At 41.9% G+C, this 16,901-nt stretch overlaps 1 protein-coding gene across 2 annotated transcripts in view; it reads right to left on the bottom strand.

Annotated features, from left to right (window-relative positions):
- Positions 1-16,901, bottom strand: part of LOC138168910 (dehydrogenase/reductase SDR family member 2, mitochondrial-like) — a 38,958-nt gene that overhangs the window by 3,028 nt on the left and 19,029 nt on the right. Inside the window, exons 1-5 of one of the 2 annotated variants that reach the window (XM_069097894.1) lie at positions 8,941-9,033; positions 8,623-8,800; positions 8,356-8,457; positions 7,355-7,470; positions 5,978-6,029 (exon numbers count right to left, since the gene is read on the bottom strand). In XM_069097894.1, coding sequence (XP_068953995.1) covers positions 5,978-6,029; positions 7,355-7,470; positions 8,356-8,457; positions 8,623-8,800; positions 8,941-9,014 — 522 coding nt within the window. In that variant the 5' untranslated portion in view covers positions 9,015-9,033. Of the gene's footprint in view, positions 1-5,977; positions 6,030-7,354; positions 7,471-8,355; positions 8,458-8,622; positions 8,801-8,940; positions 9,034-16,901 lie in introns of those variants that run through there. The other variant, XM_069097893.1, reaches the window with a different exon arrangement.

The raw sequence follows: 16,901 nt of genomic DNA, 5'->3' as shown, positions 1-16,901 counted from the left end.
AAGGAAGAAAGGAAGGAAGGAAGGAAGGAAGGAAGGAAGGAAGGAAGGAAGGAAGGAAGGAAGGAAGGAAGGAAGGAAGGAAGGAAGGAAGGAAGGAAGAAAAGAGTGAGGGTGGAAGATAGAAGGATTGCTACTGCTAAAAAAAAGAAACTTCAAAGAATAAGTATCATGAATGAACTGTAAAATAGGAGGAGAATATGGGTTGGTCACATGTTGAAAGTGAAGGTAACAGGTGGAAAATCAGAATGTTCCAATGACACTCTTTCAAAATCAAGAGAAAAAGAGAAAGGCCTTGAGTACACAGGGTGGAACTCCTGTAGTTGAAATTATGGGAGGAAAGAGACAAGAGTCTCACTAGATGGACTAGTAGGTATGGGTGGGTTGAAATCTGAATCACTGAAGGGAACTTCCAAGTTGAGACAATCACAAATTCAATTAATGACTTTTAACATAAATGAGCACTATATTTCATGGGAAGTTTTCTCTTCATTAAATGATGTGAACATGAACTCTTTATATTACCTCTCATTAATATGTTTCATTGTATTGATTATTTCCCTACTATTAAATTCTCCTCACATTTTGTTCATGTATCTCTTTGGTCATAAGAGAGGTAATATTTCAGATATTCTACTATACTATATTAGCAAGTTTTTTATTTAGTATTTCAGGCTCAAAATTCATTAAAGACATCATTCTATAATTTTATTTTTCAGCTTTCTTTTTGTTCACTTGATCAAAACCATATTTATTACACAGTAGGAGTCAGGTAGCCTGCCATCTTTCTCTATATTTTGAGATGGTCTATATAATATAGGAGTTACTAGAATCCATTTATCAGTCCATCTGACTCTGGTATCATTTTTTCAGGGCAATGTTTTAATGGTCTGCCAGTTTTCTTCCTGAGATTACTCTATTTAGCTTATCCATTTCTTGTTGTATTGGTCTAATATTAAGGAACTGATCCTAGGAATCTGGGGCATTGGGCCCACTCTCTTCTCAGCTAAGAGGGCCATCCGGTCTTGACCCAAGCATGTGGTCTGAACTGGGTTCAGCCTTGAGTAGCCTGGCCTCCAATGAGAGGAGTTAGGCTGCCTTTTTTTTTAAACACTGGCTCATCGTCCTAACTCTTGGTGCTATGAGCTTATTCCTTATACTCCCTAGCTCTTGGGTGTTCAGGGAGAATGAGCATCTCTGGTGTGAGGGCTTGCTGAGCCCTTTTCAGGGCTGCTCATTGTAATGGTAATGGAAATTTGAAGATAGTCCCAGCCCCTTGTATTGGCAATCAAACAGGTACTTAGCACCTTGTTTCAAGTCCATGACTGTATCAAGTATTAAGATCCAGAACTTGTGAATCCCACAGTGGAAGGAAGTTGCTGATGTAACAGGAAGGGGCAGAACAGGGAGGAGTTAATACCACATATAAGGAAAAGCCCAAGCTAGAGAGCCAGAATTGCTGAGGGAGAGAGAACTGCCAGGATCCTCAGAACTTCTGAGAACTTCTAGGAATTGAGAATAGAATTGAAAACAGAACTTGTGCTGGCAGAACAGAGAACTGAGAACTGAGAAGAACTGAGAAGAGAATTGAGAAAAAATGAGAAGAGAGGAGAACTGGGAGGAAGCATGGCTGTGGCACGGCTTTGTCTTCCCAGGAACAGAAACTGTGAAGGACTTGAGGTGCACTAGACACTGAGCTTCAATATGGAATAGGAACTGGACAAGGAACTGGCAGGAGCTGGGACCATGGAAGAGGAACCAGAGAAGCTGAGAGCCTCCCTCAAGTCAAGATGAAAGGATCTCTCCTTGGGTATTTAATGCAACCTGAGAAGATCATGATTTACTGTGGTCCAGGGATATAGAACTTTGACCTTTATATTTAGATGATTGAGTTAAGGACTTCTCCAATTAAAAAGAAAGAAGACTTTTGATTGAAGAGATTAAGACAATTGACCTAGGGATGGAGAACTTTTGACCTTTGTACTTTGTGATTGAATTAAGGACTTACTAAATGATTGAGTTACTAAATGATTGAATTACTAAATGAATGTACTTTGTTTAAAACTATATGACCACTTTGGTGAAAACTATGTCACCATTTTAGTGACAAGTTGTTATGCCATAACACTGTGAATGCTGTACTTTGATTTCTGTGAATGTTTTGTCTTAGTTTGGTATTGAGAGTTCACTATACTGTGTAATCAAAACATTGAAGCTGTTCACAGCAGCAGTCCTCTGGAAAGCTGCTTGTGCTTGGCTTTACACTCATTCGCCTTTGGTGTCTCCCTGTCACTCAATCCTCATCTGTCCCTCCAAGAAGCTGTAGCTGGGAAGTGGCCACAGCCCAGGGAAACCATCTCTGCAGACAGGCTAAACCAGGTTGAGGGTAACTGACAGGACTGAAACAGTGAGTTAGGGGGTGCCTACCCCAAGCATATGAATACTTGTCCTGGTGGAATGGGCTGATGAGAACAATTTTTTCCAACTGCCATAAAGGCAGCTGAAGCAGGCACTGGAGAGCACTTAGAGCTTGGTCAGATATCAAGGAGTCCAAATTCATCTTGACTTTTGTCTTGCCACTGGGCTTTGGTGACTTTGGAAGAAAGAGTGAGGCTGACAACTTTGTGCAACTCTGCCTCACTTAAATCCAATTCACACACCAGTCAAAACATCACCCCAAGAAGTCATTAGGCCTCTTTGAAAACAAAAGACAAACAACAAGATACCTTCTAAAGGGGAAAACAGAAAGGTACTTAATGTACATTGTAAATCAGGGATGAGAAAGTTGTTTATTTCCTACACAGAAAAGAATGACAAATACAGAATACTCATAAGCAAGCATTTAACAGAAACAAACTTCACACATGCAGAACAATACTCTGCCAGAGACTATTTAAAATTAAGTATGAGGCAATTAGTATTAAGAATTAGGCATTTGACATTGTACTACAGTTCTGTACTGTCTCCTTCAGATTCCATGTCTTCTGGCAAAACAGGCTAGGTTTAGTCCCACCCTCTTGTTGGTGGTCATCTTGAATTAGAGGACCCTCCTGCCCCCTACCAAGCCCAACTCTCTTCAGTCTGATTACTCAGCAAAGAATTTTATTTAATAATCTGAGGTCTTACCTATTTTACTCAAGCAGACGTAGGACCTAAAAAGGAGAAAATCCTCCCAGTTTGAGGAGGAAATTCCATTTATTTGTGAAATTAGGTTATATCAACACAGTTTAACCTGTAGGCCATACTGAAACTTCTTGCCCCTCCTCCTTCTCTCTTGAAAGCTTTGTTTAATGTGATTTATATAAAAAGTTCATCTGATTCTTAAATCTGAGGATTCACTTTTCCATGCAAAAGTAGAACCTTCATCTAACCTATCAAAATGATATTAGTGTCTGACCTTCTAAAGTGGCAAAGAGAGGGTGGGGACCAGAGTAACTATAAAAAGTAGCATGGCATCATGGGAAGAGCTCTGAATTTTGGATTGAGAGACCTGGCTTCAAATCACCTCCTATTATTACTTATGCGACTTTGGATAAATCAGTTAAAATCTCTGGACTTTCATGTCCTTTGACCTAAAAATATCACTAGTAAGCTGATACCCCAAACAAAGAAGAAAATGGCCCATATGTACAAAAATATTTAGAGCAGTTCTTTTTATAGTGACAAAGAACTAGAAAATGAGGGGGTACTTATCAAGTGGAGAATGGCTAAACAAATTATAGCCTATACAGTATACCAAATAGCAAGTCACTACTATTATGCTGTGAGAAATGAAGAAAGGGACGGTTTCAGAGAAACATGGGAATATTTATGGGAAGTGATGTGGTGAAGTGAATAAATGAATAAAGAAAGCATTCTATAAAATAATGGACAAATAAAAATAACTTTGAAAGACTTTAAGTACCAGTGGTGAAACATGTCCCCAACTCCTGAGAGAGATGGACTCGGTGTAGAATGAGATATGTGCCTTTTGGACATGGCCAAGACAGGAATTTGTTTAGCTTGGCTAGTTGTTAACAAGGGTTTTGTTTTTCTTTTGCTTTCCATTGGATGGAGAGAAGATAGGAAGGAGGGAAAATGAATATTTGTTCGATAAAAAATGAATTTTTTTTAAATGAGAGGATACATTCGATGACGACAGAATTCATTTTCAGCTCTAAACATACGATTCTCTGATCCAAACCCAAAGTCATTTACCCAAGAAAATTTCTTCTACTGGGATGTTTGTGGACTGTTAATTACCTGTTTGCTAGTGAGATAACCCAGTTTCCAAAAGCTGGACCCTCTTCACTTCCTTCCTTCTTTATATCCCCAAATAAAAGCTATATATCAGAAAAACCAAGCTGTGTGACCTGGAATCCTGAAATTTGCTTGGTCCCAAGAGGTAGCCTGCTATTCTTCAGGACCATGCTTTAAGGAATGAGGTCATTGGCCATACTCCCTTAGAGTCGTGGAGAATGACCTGACACCACAATAGTTTCTCCTGTAATGTAGCTGGAGTCTGGAGAACATAGGAAGGACACAACTCCAGGACATTCTTCTGGACACCCCACCCTTTAGGAAGACAAAGAAACACAGGGAACTCCCTTATGGTTTTTTACTGTATCTCCCACTGACCAAGAACATGTGTTAAAACATGAAGCCTTTGGACTTTGAGGATAACAGGTACCCTAAGGCACTGTTGTTAGAACTGTGAATTACTTCAACTATAATGTAAAATAATTTGGAATGATGCCCTCAAAGTCAGAATACAGTGCACTCTCTTTGACCCACTAATACCCCTACTAGGTATATGCCTCTAAAGAGATCAAAGAAGTACAAAATATTTTAGCAGCTTTTTTTGCAGTAGGAAAAAAAAAACAACCTAGAAACCTCGGGGATGCTTACCTATTGGCTAATGGCTAAACAAATCATGACATATAACTATGAGGGCATTTATTGGGCCACGAGAAATGGCAAAATGGACAGCTGCAGAGAAAACTGGAAAGACCTGTATGAACTAATAAAGAGTGAAATGAGCAGAACCAGGGGAACAATTTACACAATGACAATAGCATTATATAGAAAAACAGCTTTCAAAGGCTAGTCTAGAATGCCAGTCAATGCAATGATAAACCATGGTTCCAGAAGACTGAAAACAAAGGATTTACTCACACTCCTGACCTAGAGAGAGGACTCAAAATGCAGAATGAGACCTACATTTTTGGATATAGCTTGACTATACACATTTCTTATAAGGATTCTCTTTTTGGATATTGCTATTGCTCATTAGATGGTGTGGGGGAGAGGAAGGGAGAGAAAATAAATACTTGTAAATTGAAGAAAAGGAGGGAAAGTTTAGGACAGAGATTGCTATAAGAGGAAATATATTGTTTCCCCTTTACTGTCTTTTCTTGTTCCATTTGCAAACACTATTGCTGCCTCCTCTCTACCTCTCCCGTCCCCCACCCAAACTTTTTGACCTGCCGGGTCCCAGTTTGGAAGAGGCCTGGTGGCCTGAGTTCAGAACTCTACAGAGCCCATTCAGGGCTTTGCAGAGGTACAGAAAATATGGCATAAGGAAGACACACTACCTGATGGTGCTGCTCAGTGACTTTGTGTCTATAAACCCATAAAGTAATATGCATATATATTTTACCTTTTTTTCCTACTAAGCATAAATGTCTGAATGAATAAATTAAATGCACATATGATGTGGGGGAAAAACATTTGTGCCCCTCGCCGCTTGCTTTCAACTTGGGTTTGCTGGAAGTGTGATTGATTTGGCTCCTCTTATATACAATCAACCTGAGATGAAGTTTTGATAGAGGTGGGAGATGAAGAGAGGAGGTGGCTTCTGTCTTTAATTTCCAGGAATATTCTTGTTGGACACATCCCTATGATCTGAGCCCTTCCTTCTAAGTTCAGGTGGATGCAATTGTCAAGCCTCCGTCATGAGCCACCCCTCATACCAAGAGCTGAAGATTAAAACAATACTTACTACCTCAGGAACATAGGCCACAGCAGAGGAAACAAAAACCACAGCACTTGCCCTACAGAGAATGAGGAAACATTGGGAGTTGAGTTTGGCCAGATGATTAGATGCTTGCTGGGCAAAGAAAGGATGAAGGAGGATGGATGAGCTTTTCCCTGGACAGGAGGAATCAAGGTTCTATCTTGAGGCCACATCCAGCTAAACTTCCTCTAGTAGACATACTTCAGTAGCTAGGTGCAGTGGAATCCAGAAGGCCTGGATTCAAATTCCAACTCTGCTCATGAATAACTGTGTGACTTTAGGCAAGCCACTTCAAGTTTCTTGGCCTCAGTTTCTTCAGCTGTCAAATAGGAGATTTGGATGCTATGACCTCTGGTGACCCTTTCTGCTCTAAAATTCTCTGGTTCTGTAATTGAGCACCTACTATATTCTAAGACCTATTCTAGATATTGGAGGTAAACAAAAAGCAAAAGTAGCTAAAAATGGAAAAGGACCCACCCCTCAATTCTCAAAGAGCTTACAGCCCAAGACGAACAGTTATGACATGAATATGAAAAGTATGATACAAGGTAGAAGGTAATCTACTGCTGTTGGCTTAAATAGGCCAAGTTAATAGCAGCACAGCTGTATTATTATTTGTGTCCTACCTACGGTTATGATTATAGATCAATCAAGACCTCATGTGCATGTTCCTCCTTACAATGATGGGAAACCATGGCACATTCCCTTGTGGAATGTCATAATAGCCCATTGGAGCCCAGGTCTGGTACTTATTCTTGACAAGGAATAATAACACTCTGTGTACATGGAAAAAAGCACAGAGAACATTGAAAATGGAATCCTTGGCTTCCTTCAAAGCATGGCTTAGATTGACTCCTCCTACATGAGACTTTTTCTGATTCCATTAGCCCCGCCTCCCAAGTTATTATTCTTTCATTCCCCTGAAATTATTCTGTATTACTCTCCATACTTTCTGGTTACTTGTGTATATGCTGTATTTTCCCATTAGAATGAAAAGTCCTGGAGGGCAGGAATTATTTTCATTTTTATCTTTGTATCTCCAGGAATCTATCCTAGTGCGTATATGTAGTGCATAATTCATAAATATTTGCTAATCTAAAGTAATTTCTTCTGTTACAAATGTAAAACGTTGACTTTTTAACCAAAAAGGGAGGCTCAAGCAGAGCTAAGAGGTCTTTTGATCAGCAGTCCCATTTAATATGAGATAGGTAATGATCATTCAGGTCCTGGTTACAGTTTGAGGGAAAATCATTCCTCTTCTCTAAATCCATGGAAAGTCATGAAAAATGTAAAGACAGAGAGAAATCCAGGAAGTGGGTTTGACTTTCCCAAGGAGAACTGGTTTTCCTGGGCCTCACTTACCTTGGGTCTGGTTTTGCCCAAATGTCTTGTTCCTCCTTCTTTTCTTCTAGAGTCACCATGTGTGGTAAAGCCAGCTTCACAAGCCTAGCTGGTGCTTTCACATTAATATCCATTATCTAAAACCATGAAAATAGTTTAAAGGGAGACTTCTCCACCTTCTCTCACTACTCAACTGGCCTTAGGATGAGGGGTGGGCCAATAAAAAGTAGACTGGGGTAAGATTAACTAATAAATGACTCCACTTTGGGTCCTGATTATTTTATCATCTGTTCCCTACATTTATTCATCTTAATCCCCAAAGAAAATACAGGACACTTTGTCAAATGACTTGCTAAAATCTAGATAAATGAGATCTACGAACTGCCAGTGTATTAACATTCTCAAACAATCAGAATTTATTAAATGTTTCCAATGCGCTCAGCGAAAAAACATGAAATTAGTTCGGAATGACATTCTCTTAATGAAACTATTCTAACTCTTGTCACTGATTCCCATTCACAAAGCATCCTTTTTTAAAATTAAATTTATTTATTTACTTTTCGTTTACAACATTCAGTTCCACAACCGCTTGAGTTCCTCCCCATCATGGCGGCACGTAATACAATATAGGTTTCACAAACACCTTCACATTAAACACTGATCAAGTTGTAAAGAAGAATTATAACCAATGGAATGAACAACATGAAAGAAGGAAAAAAATAGGGCAAAAAAGAGAGAAAACAAGTAGTTTAAAGCATCCTTTTAATTACACATTTGGGACGACTCATGCACCCTGAGCCAGTCACTTGACCTTTCTAAGGCTCTGTTTCCTCATTTGTAAAAGGAAGCATCTGGATTTGATCACTTCTAAATCCCTCCCAAGTCTAAATCTATGATTCTGTTTACCATGGGCTGACAAAGGACAGAGTTTTCCTCACCTCAACCAAAGTTGCAGTTTACTTCACAAACTAGGCAAATGTCTGCCTCTCTTCTTGGAGAATACATCCTGGGGGTGGTCTTACCTTGTCCCACATTTCTTCACTGGCACCCAGTGTACTCCAAGCCAAAGGGTTGGCACCTGCCACACAAACCAGGAAGTTGATAAACCCATATTTTTCAGAAGCCTAGATGGAAATCAGAGGAGGTGAGGTTAAGTCTCAGTGGACAGATGGGCAGTGGGCAAATGAAACCATTGCCAGGACATTGTCCCTTTGGGACCTGTACAAGAGATCTTAAAGATGGTTTCCTCACTAAGATTCATAGCCATCCTTGCCCACAACTATTCTCACCATGGACACTAGCTTCTTGCAGTCTTCTTCCTTTCCCACATGGCACACAGTTCCTGAAGCACTCAGTCCTTCTCCCTGAAGTTTTTCAACTGCGCGATCTACATTCTGTTGCTTCCTGCTGCTCACAATCACATGGGCCCCATCCTGGGCCAGACGTTGTGCAATGGCAAAAGCAATTCTGTGAGACATTGGGGGAAAGAGACAGAGAGGTCCTCCTGCATGCTTCCTGTCAGAGGACAGGAATGAGAACCACAAGGTGCGAGGTGAGAATTTCAGAGTTAGCTATGTCCTTCTGAACCCCCAATCAGTAGCACTCACTCATCTGTGGAACCTGTGATCAGGGCCACTTTGTCAGCCAGAACTCCCCTCCTGTCCACTCCAGTACTGCTCATTCTCACTGAGAAAGGCACCACAGGGGGGACGGCCAGGTAGCACAGCAAGTAAGAGCACCGGTGTATCAGCAATGCCACATTCACAATGCCTATGGAGATTACAAATATGCTGATATAATTATCCATCACAAAATACATCATGCTTGCCATATGGGGAAATTAACTAGGAAATTTATTAAGATACCAAAAGACTGAGTCCCAAAACCAAAAAGTGAAAGCCATCAGAGTAGTTATGATATTGGCACAGGTAGATAAAGTAGAAAGCACCCACATTTTCAAGCCTTTAAAACAGAACAGGCTACCTCAGGCAAAGGTCCTCCTCTCCCCACGCACAGCAACCACCCAGCGTCCGGGAAGCGCGCTCCCAGCAGCTCCGGCCCCTGGCAGTCCTCAGCAGGAGTCCTTAGCAGAAATTCTGGTTAACTCATAAAGGGCTTCGTGCTGCCGCTGCCTCTGCTGCTGCCACCGCCGTCGCCACCACCACCAGCCACCGCAGGAACTCCAGCTTGGCTTCCACTTCCTCTTGCTCCGCCCCTTCCTGCTACATCAGCAAGTCCAATGGGGCATGGAAGATCTTTAAATCCCATAACCCTTACAACCGGCTCCAGTGTTGAGAACACCTGGAGATCAAATCCCGGGATCAGACACTTAGCACCCACCCAGAAACACCTGGCCGTGTAACCTTGAGCAAGTTACTTAACCCCAATTGCTTAGGGGCAGCCAGGTGGCTCAGCGAGTAAGAGCACCGGCTCCAGTGTCAGGATGACCTGGATCAAATCCGGGCTCAGATGCTCAACACCACACCCAGAAATAATAACTGGCCGTGTAACCTTGAGCAAGTTACTTAACCCCAATTGCTTTAAAAAAAAAAAAAGAAAGAAAGGCACCACAGGGAGAAACAGATGCCTTTGGGACCATACCACTGCCCTGTACATGATAGTTAGTGATCAGTCTTCTTCCTAGTAGACTTGGTCCCAGAAAAGGAGCCTGAGAGGGGCAAGAGAAAACAAAACAAAACAAAAAGCCCTTCACAGTTGAAGGTAATAACAGGATCAGCAACTCAATTTGAATCACTGGAGTTTTCTCCTTCTCTGTTATAGAAAGGGTCAGAAGAGATTCAGAGACGGAGCCAACTCTTCAAACTAGAGACACCCATTAAATTGGCAAAGGTAAGCATGATGAAGTACCATGTTGGCACAGTTGTGGGGAAATGGGCACTCCACACTACATGTGGAGTTGTGGATTGATGCTGTCTCTTTGGAGAGCAATCTGGCAACAAGTAGTAAGAGTTAGAAAGCTTATTCTGTTCTTTGATTCCTCAGCATAATGTGTAGAGTATTAGAGAGGAGTCAGAAAAACTAGCTTTGAATCCTACCTCAGACACTTACTAGCTGTGTGAGTCAGGACAAGTCACTTAAATTCTCAGATTCAGTTTCCACATCTGTAAAATGAGGAAATTGGACTCAAAGATCTCAAAGGTCCCTTCCAGCTCTAAATCTATGATTCTGTGAGAAAAGCAGGGCTATCCCACCCATATTCCTGACCATAATGCCTGTCCCAGTACAGCCCAAGCTCATCATCTCTTTTGGCTTCCAAGAATAATATGAACTGGCTACAGGCCATGGAGTATAGTTAAAGCAACAGAGTCCTGCCTCAATGCTAGCAAAGAGACCCCTGTGATCTCCTTATGACCAGTTGTTCAGTCCCCTTCCTGTCTGTGGGCTGAGAGCTCGGGAAGCAGCCACTGCCACTGCCCTGCCCTGGGACTGTGCTAGGACTGGACTGTGCTCCTTTCTCACCCAGGTCCAACAGACCTTTCCTACTGACCTTCTGAGTTGTCTATGGCGTTTGTGGGTTGAAAAGCCTGGAAACCACCACAGCTTCCAGTGATTCAGTCCCCTGAGGCCTGCTCCAGCTTTCCTGGGGCCTGGTCTATGTTGGTGCAGCCTGTGCTGGACAGTGCTCCTCTCTCAGCCCAGTGCAATAGACCTTTCCTCTCTACTTAAAAAAAGATTTAAGGGTAAATTTTCTTGTTCTTCACATTGTTCACAAAGATAAATTAAAAGAGACTTTGCAAGGGTGGAACCAAGATGGAGGAGTAAAGGCAGGGATTGGCCTGAGATCTCCCCCCAAACCCCTCTAGATACCTATTAAAAATGACTCTAAACAAATTCTAGAGCAGCAGAATCTACAATAATGCAGAATGAAACAATTGTTTAGCCCAAGACAACTTTTTTTAAGTAGAATTCAATTGAGTAGAGAAGGGAGAGACACTGTCAAACACAAGAATTCCTTAGATAGTGAGCTAAATTTGAGTACAGTTAAATGGATTCAGAAATGATTGAATGATCAGACCCAAGGTAACTAATGATTGGGTTGATGTCAGCCTGGAAGGGGCCAGTGACTATGGACTTGAAGAATGCTACATAGCTCTGGTTTTAATCTTGTGATGTTCACCATTTTTATCAGACTCAGAAAAAAGCATATGTGACATGATGATCAGATCTACAGATAGTAGAAACCATAGTTTATACATTGGATGACAAATTCAGGATGAAGAAGGATCTTGATGAGATAGACCCATGGGCTAGAATTAATAGGATGAAATTTATTGTTACAAATGTAAAGTCCATCACTTGGGTTAAAAAAAATCACCTTAGGGGCAGCCAGGTGGCTCAGCAAGTAAGAGCACCTGCTCCAGTGTTGGGATGACCTGGGGATCGAATCTGGGCTCAGACACTTAGCACCACACCCAGAAATAACTGGCCTTGTAACCTTGAGCAAGTTACTTAACCCTGATTGCTTAAAAAAAATCACCTTCTGGGGCAGCTAGGTGGCACAGTGAGTAAAGTGCCAGCCGGGAGTCAGGAGGACCTGAGTTCGGTTCCGGCCTTAGACACTTAACACCCACACAAAAAAACTAGCCATGTGACCTTGGGCAAGTTACTTAACCCCAATTGCCCCCCAAAAGGCAAAAAAAAACCCAACACCTTCAGAAGTACAAAATGGAATGTGCTTGGACAACAATTTGTCTGAAAAAGATGAAATTTTAGTTGACTTTTGAAGGACTGCATTCTAAACATGAGTCAAAATGTGATATTAAAGTAAAAAAAGATAATGTAATGTTAGGGTATATTTAGAGAGATATCATATAAAGGATTAGAAGGGTAATAATCCTTCTACACTCTATTTGCTGAACACCATCACGGTCAGTTTCCTGGGTGAGGAAGTACTTGGATGAGTTGGAGAACATCCAGAGAGAGTGGAACAAAATAATGAAGGGTCTTGAGACCATCCCATGTGATGATCTTCTAAAGTAATGGGAGGTGTTCGCCCTTAAGAAGAGAAATCTAGAGGAACATGACTGTTATTTTTAAATATCTGAAGTGTTGACATATGGAAGAGAGATTAGATTTATTGTATTTAGTAGAGGATATAATTTAAACCAATAGGTCAAATTTACCAGGAGGTAGAATTCCACTCAATAGAAGAAGCAATTTTTCTTACAATTAGTGCTGATAAGGGTTGCCTTGGAAGGTAGTTGATGGAGTTCTCTTTGACTGGAAGCCTTCACATGATGACTGGATGAAAGTTTGTGAGGGATGTTCCAGAGGGGATTCCTGCCATTCAGTGATATCTATAAGATCCCTACTGTCTCAGTTTCATTTAGGGGGACACAGATTCCCATAGAAAAAAAATAGAACAGCCCCTGAAATGCTAAAAGCAACAGTTTATTCAGCACATTTTATCTCACACAAGCAAAGACTTGAAGTTTAATTTGACACGTGCCTGAGGAAGGGTGCAGGGAGAGGTTAAGAAGAGGAAGGCTAGGTCCAGATCACAGCCACCAGAGAGATAAGGATACAACTGGATCTCCAGAAAGACAGGGTAGAGCTATAACCCAGACAGTGGAGGAGGTGGTCTCAGCCTCAGATGGTCTTCAGGCCATGAGGGAAGAAGGAAAGAAGACCAATCACTCAGCAAATGGTGGTGTTCCTCATTCAGAAGCCCAGTTCTTTCCATTTCAGTGGAAATACTTTGGGTTTCATTCAACAAGCTGGGCATTTCATTGAGAGCTGCAAGGTTACATGAACAAAATGCTATGTACTAAATACAGTGGATACAAAAACAAAGATAAAGATACCTCAAGGAGGGTAATGCTAATAAGAGGAGACACAATAGAAGAGTAGAAGGAAGCAAGCATTTAGTAAGTGGCTACATTGAGGCAGGCATTAGGCTCATTTGATCCTCACAACCACCAGGTGAGATAGGTGCTATTATCATCTCCATTTCATAGTTTAAATTAAGGCAGGCAAAGGTCAGGGCCCCTCAGCCAGTAAGTAGCTGAGGCTTCCTGATTCCAGAAGCAGCCTTCTATCCACTGGGCCATCTATCTGTCTCTAGTCCTGGTCAGAGAGGGGCATTTTGGTTTGGAAAGTTACAGGGATAATAAATGGAGCCCTAGAGGTGGGGGGGGGGGAAGAGGAGGGATGGCAAAGGTAGATTCTGGTAACAGAATTTTAAATGTAGTCCAGACAGGACCTGTCTCTAACCTGTGAATACCCAAAGCCATGCAAAGCAGACCAGAGATAGAAGAGCCAGGAAACAAGCAGCGATTTAATTCATTACTTTCAGAGTGAGGAATGTTCTACGTGCTGGTATAAAGGAACAGATTATACATAAATCACAAGTGGGGAAGGAGGGGGAAGGAGGATTACAAAACAATCATATCTAGGGTCTGAGTAGTTTCCCACTACAAGCCCATAAGTCCATAATACAGTAACTTGGATTCGGATCCCAGCTGAGGTACTTGCTGACCGTATTACCTGGAGCAAGTGATTTAAATTTCTCTAAGCTTCATTTTTCCCTATCTGTAAAAAAGAGAACAATAATACTTGCAGTATCCTTCTTCCAGGGTTGTAGCAAGGAAAATTCCTTATAAACCTTCAAGTGCTAAGCCAATATGAAATTATTATCTGCATGATCATAAGCTAGCCATTTTATCTGAGTCTCAATTTCTTCATCAATAAATATAGGGAGTTGGATTAGACAATCCCTAAGGCCTATTTCATTCTAAATCCTATGCCTAGATACCCATCATAGTTTCCTCATTCCCTTCTTTGAAAAGTTATTTTTGTTGAAATCTTTTGTTTTTATATTATTTTCCCCAAAATATCCCTTTCCTTTCCATCCCAGACCTCTATTCTCTTCCCACACTTCTGTTCCTCCTACTACTGTTGAGGTTTAGGGGTGCTAGGACCCCAAAATAGCAACAAGCAGGTCCTGACCAAATGAATTTGACCCAAACCTTCTTTCAGTCAAAGAAAAACAAGGTTTATTAAAAATCTGACACATTTACCAGACTCTTAAGGAATCTGAACATTTGTAGCATTAATATAAGAGTGCCAGACTGAATTTGAACACTTTTGTGGACACAAGATGGATCTTATATACAGAAAGAGGAATATAGGGTTGGCCAAGTAGTCTGGGGTGATTAGAAGAGGTGTCTGGGGAGGATCTCTATGGGAGTGGTCAGTAGGCTGGGGTGACTATAGGTCAGATGCTAGGAACCAAGAGAATGGGGTTTAGATAGGATCAAGGGTGGGAAGTAACTTCAGGTCATCTGGAGGTAACTAACAATGAAGGCCGGGCTAGGTTAAGGGTAACAGGCAATTGGGCATAGAGATAATGGAAGTCCTGTTGGAATTATAACCTCAGGTGAACAGGCCAGATCAAGGAGAGTTCAAGTGGGTTTCCAGAGCCTGTACTCTGTCACTACTGGCATCCCTTCCCTTCCCCAGTCACCAACCCTGGTTCCCAGGAGTCTACCTTTTTCCATGTCATAGGATCATATCTTTGGAGCTTAATAGAAATTTAGAGGTCATTTAGTCCAACCTTTCCTCACGCTACAAGTGAAGAAACTGAGACCCAGTTACATGACTTTGCCCAAGGTCATAAAGGTAGGAAGTAGTGTAAGGGATGATTGAATTTTGTTTCCACAGAAATTCTAATGTAAGAGATAAACTAATTATGCAGTGGAGAATCTAATTCTGTTGTGGTTGCGTGTGCCAATCTGAAAGTTTGGTTAAAGGAGACAAACAGGCTAGGTGATATACATTTTTATCATTTATTCCCTTACAGATAGCAGCTACATGCTGAACAGAGCCAGAACCTAGGTTCTGACTGCTTGATACAAGATTGACAAAGTTTTTATATGTTTTTGGACAATCCCAGGATGTTTGTGTCCCTCAGATTTATGGTCTCCATATGTTTTCTATTGATACCATGAATAAGGGAAATTTCTTAGTTGTAAATACAAGACAATTGACAAAGTAGTGTCAGCCAGATCTCAGGATGTTTGTGTTTTCCCCCATCTGGTGTATGTCCCCAAGACAAGAGAAATTCCATTGTTCTGAATTTCCAAACATCCTGTCACAAAGAGGAGAACATCCATTGCCAACCTGCCATTAAAATCATGTGCATACATGAGTGTAGTATTGCCTGGATATATTGTGAAACACTGACTATATTTCCCTCCATCCTATCTCGCCCCCCACTTGCTCTACTGTCCCTTTTCAAAAGTGTGTGCTTCTAATTACCCTCCCCCCCCAGCCTGCCTTCTCCTACATCATCCCCCTTCTCATCCCCTTTCCCTACTCTCCTGTAGGGCAAGATACCCAATTTAGTGTGTATGTCATTCCCTCCCTAAGCCAAATTCAGTGAGAGTAAGGTTGACCCATTCCTTTTTGCCTTCTTGATCTTCTCCTCCATTGTAAGAGTTTTCCCTTGCCTCTTTTATATGAGATAATTTACCTTATTCTGTCTCTCCCTATCTGCTTTAATTATGTTCCTCTCTCACCTCTTAATTTTATTTTTTAAATATCATCCCTTCCGCATGATGGCAGAGTAGAAAGAGGACCTCCGCACAGCTCTGGTTCTCACCTCCTCCAATCTATGTAAAAGGGGTCTCTGAACAAACTTTGGAGCAACAGAACCCACAAAATGACACAGAGAAGCTAACCTCCTGCTGAGGATAGCCTGGCAGGCTGGCAGGGATTGGTCAGCACAGTGCTCAGGGGAGCCGAGCCCAGCTCCATGCTGAGGTTTTAGCCCCAGGGTGGGCCTGACCAGCAGCCGGCTGGAGGGACTCCAGATCACCAGCACCTGTGGCGATCCAGAATTATCAACACATAGATGCTAAGGACAAAGTGAGAGATCAGTGCAGAGTGGACTTTGGGAACCAGTAGTTGGGAGCACATCTGCTTTTTCCCCCAGGGCGAGAAGCTGCTGAGGAGCTGCGGCTATGCAGCTGCCCCCACATGGCAGCTTCACCTCCTGGCCTGCAGACTGTAGGGGGACCAAGCAACCAGTCTGAGGGGTAATCACTTTTGCTTTAACCTGCTTGGATCTGGATTGCGGTCTAGGGTGGAGGTCCTGGGGTGTGTGACCAGCTTGCCAGAGCGTGTGGAGGCTTCAGAAAGGGCACCCAACTAATACCTCAGGCAGCTGAGAAAACCCCAGCATTTGGTACAAAGCTCCCCTGTCTGGTAGCAGAGTCCTACTGTGGCAAAAAGCCCAAAAGTCAAGTAATTGAATGGAAACATGACCACGCAAAGAAAGCAAAGCAAACAGAAGAATCCAACATTAGACTCCTATTTTGGGGACAAAAAGGAGCAAAGCATGGAACAGGAGGAAGACAGTGAAGTCAGAACTCCTGCACCAAAAGCTTCAAAGGAAAATACAAGCTGGTTACAGGCCATAGAGGACCTTAAGAAGCAGATAAGAGAAGTGGAGGAAAAATTGGGAAGAGAAATGAGAATGATGCAGGAAAATTATGAAATCAGAGTCAACAGCCTGAGTGACGAAAATCACACCTTAAAAATAGAC

This window comes from Petaurus breviceps, unplaced genomic scaffold, assembly GCF_028583685.1.
Source record: "Petaurus breviceps papuanus isolate PSGF00001 unplaced genomic scaffold, PetGlider_PUasm1.0 37, whole genome shotgun sequence".
Lineage (NCBI taxonomy): Eukaryota > Metazoa > Chordata > Mammalia > Diprotodontia > Petauridae > Petaurus > Petaurus breviceps.
Note: the sequence above shows the minus strand (reverse complement) of the source record. Positions and strands in the feature narration are given on the sequence as shown.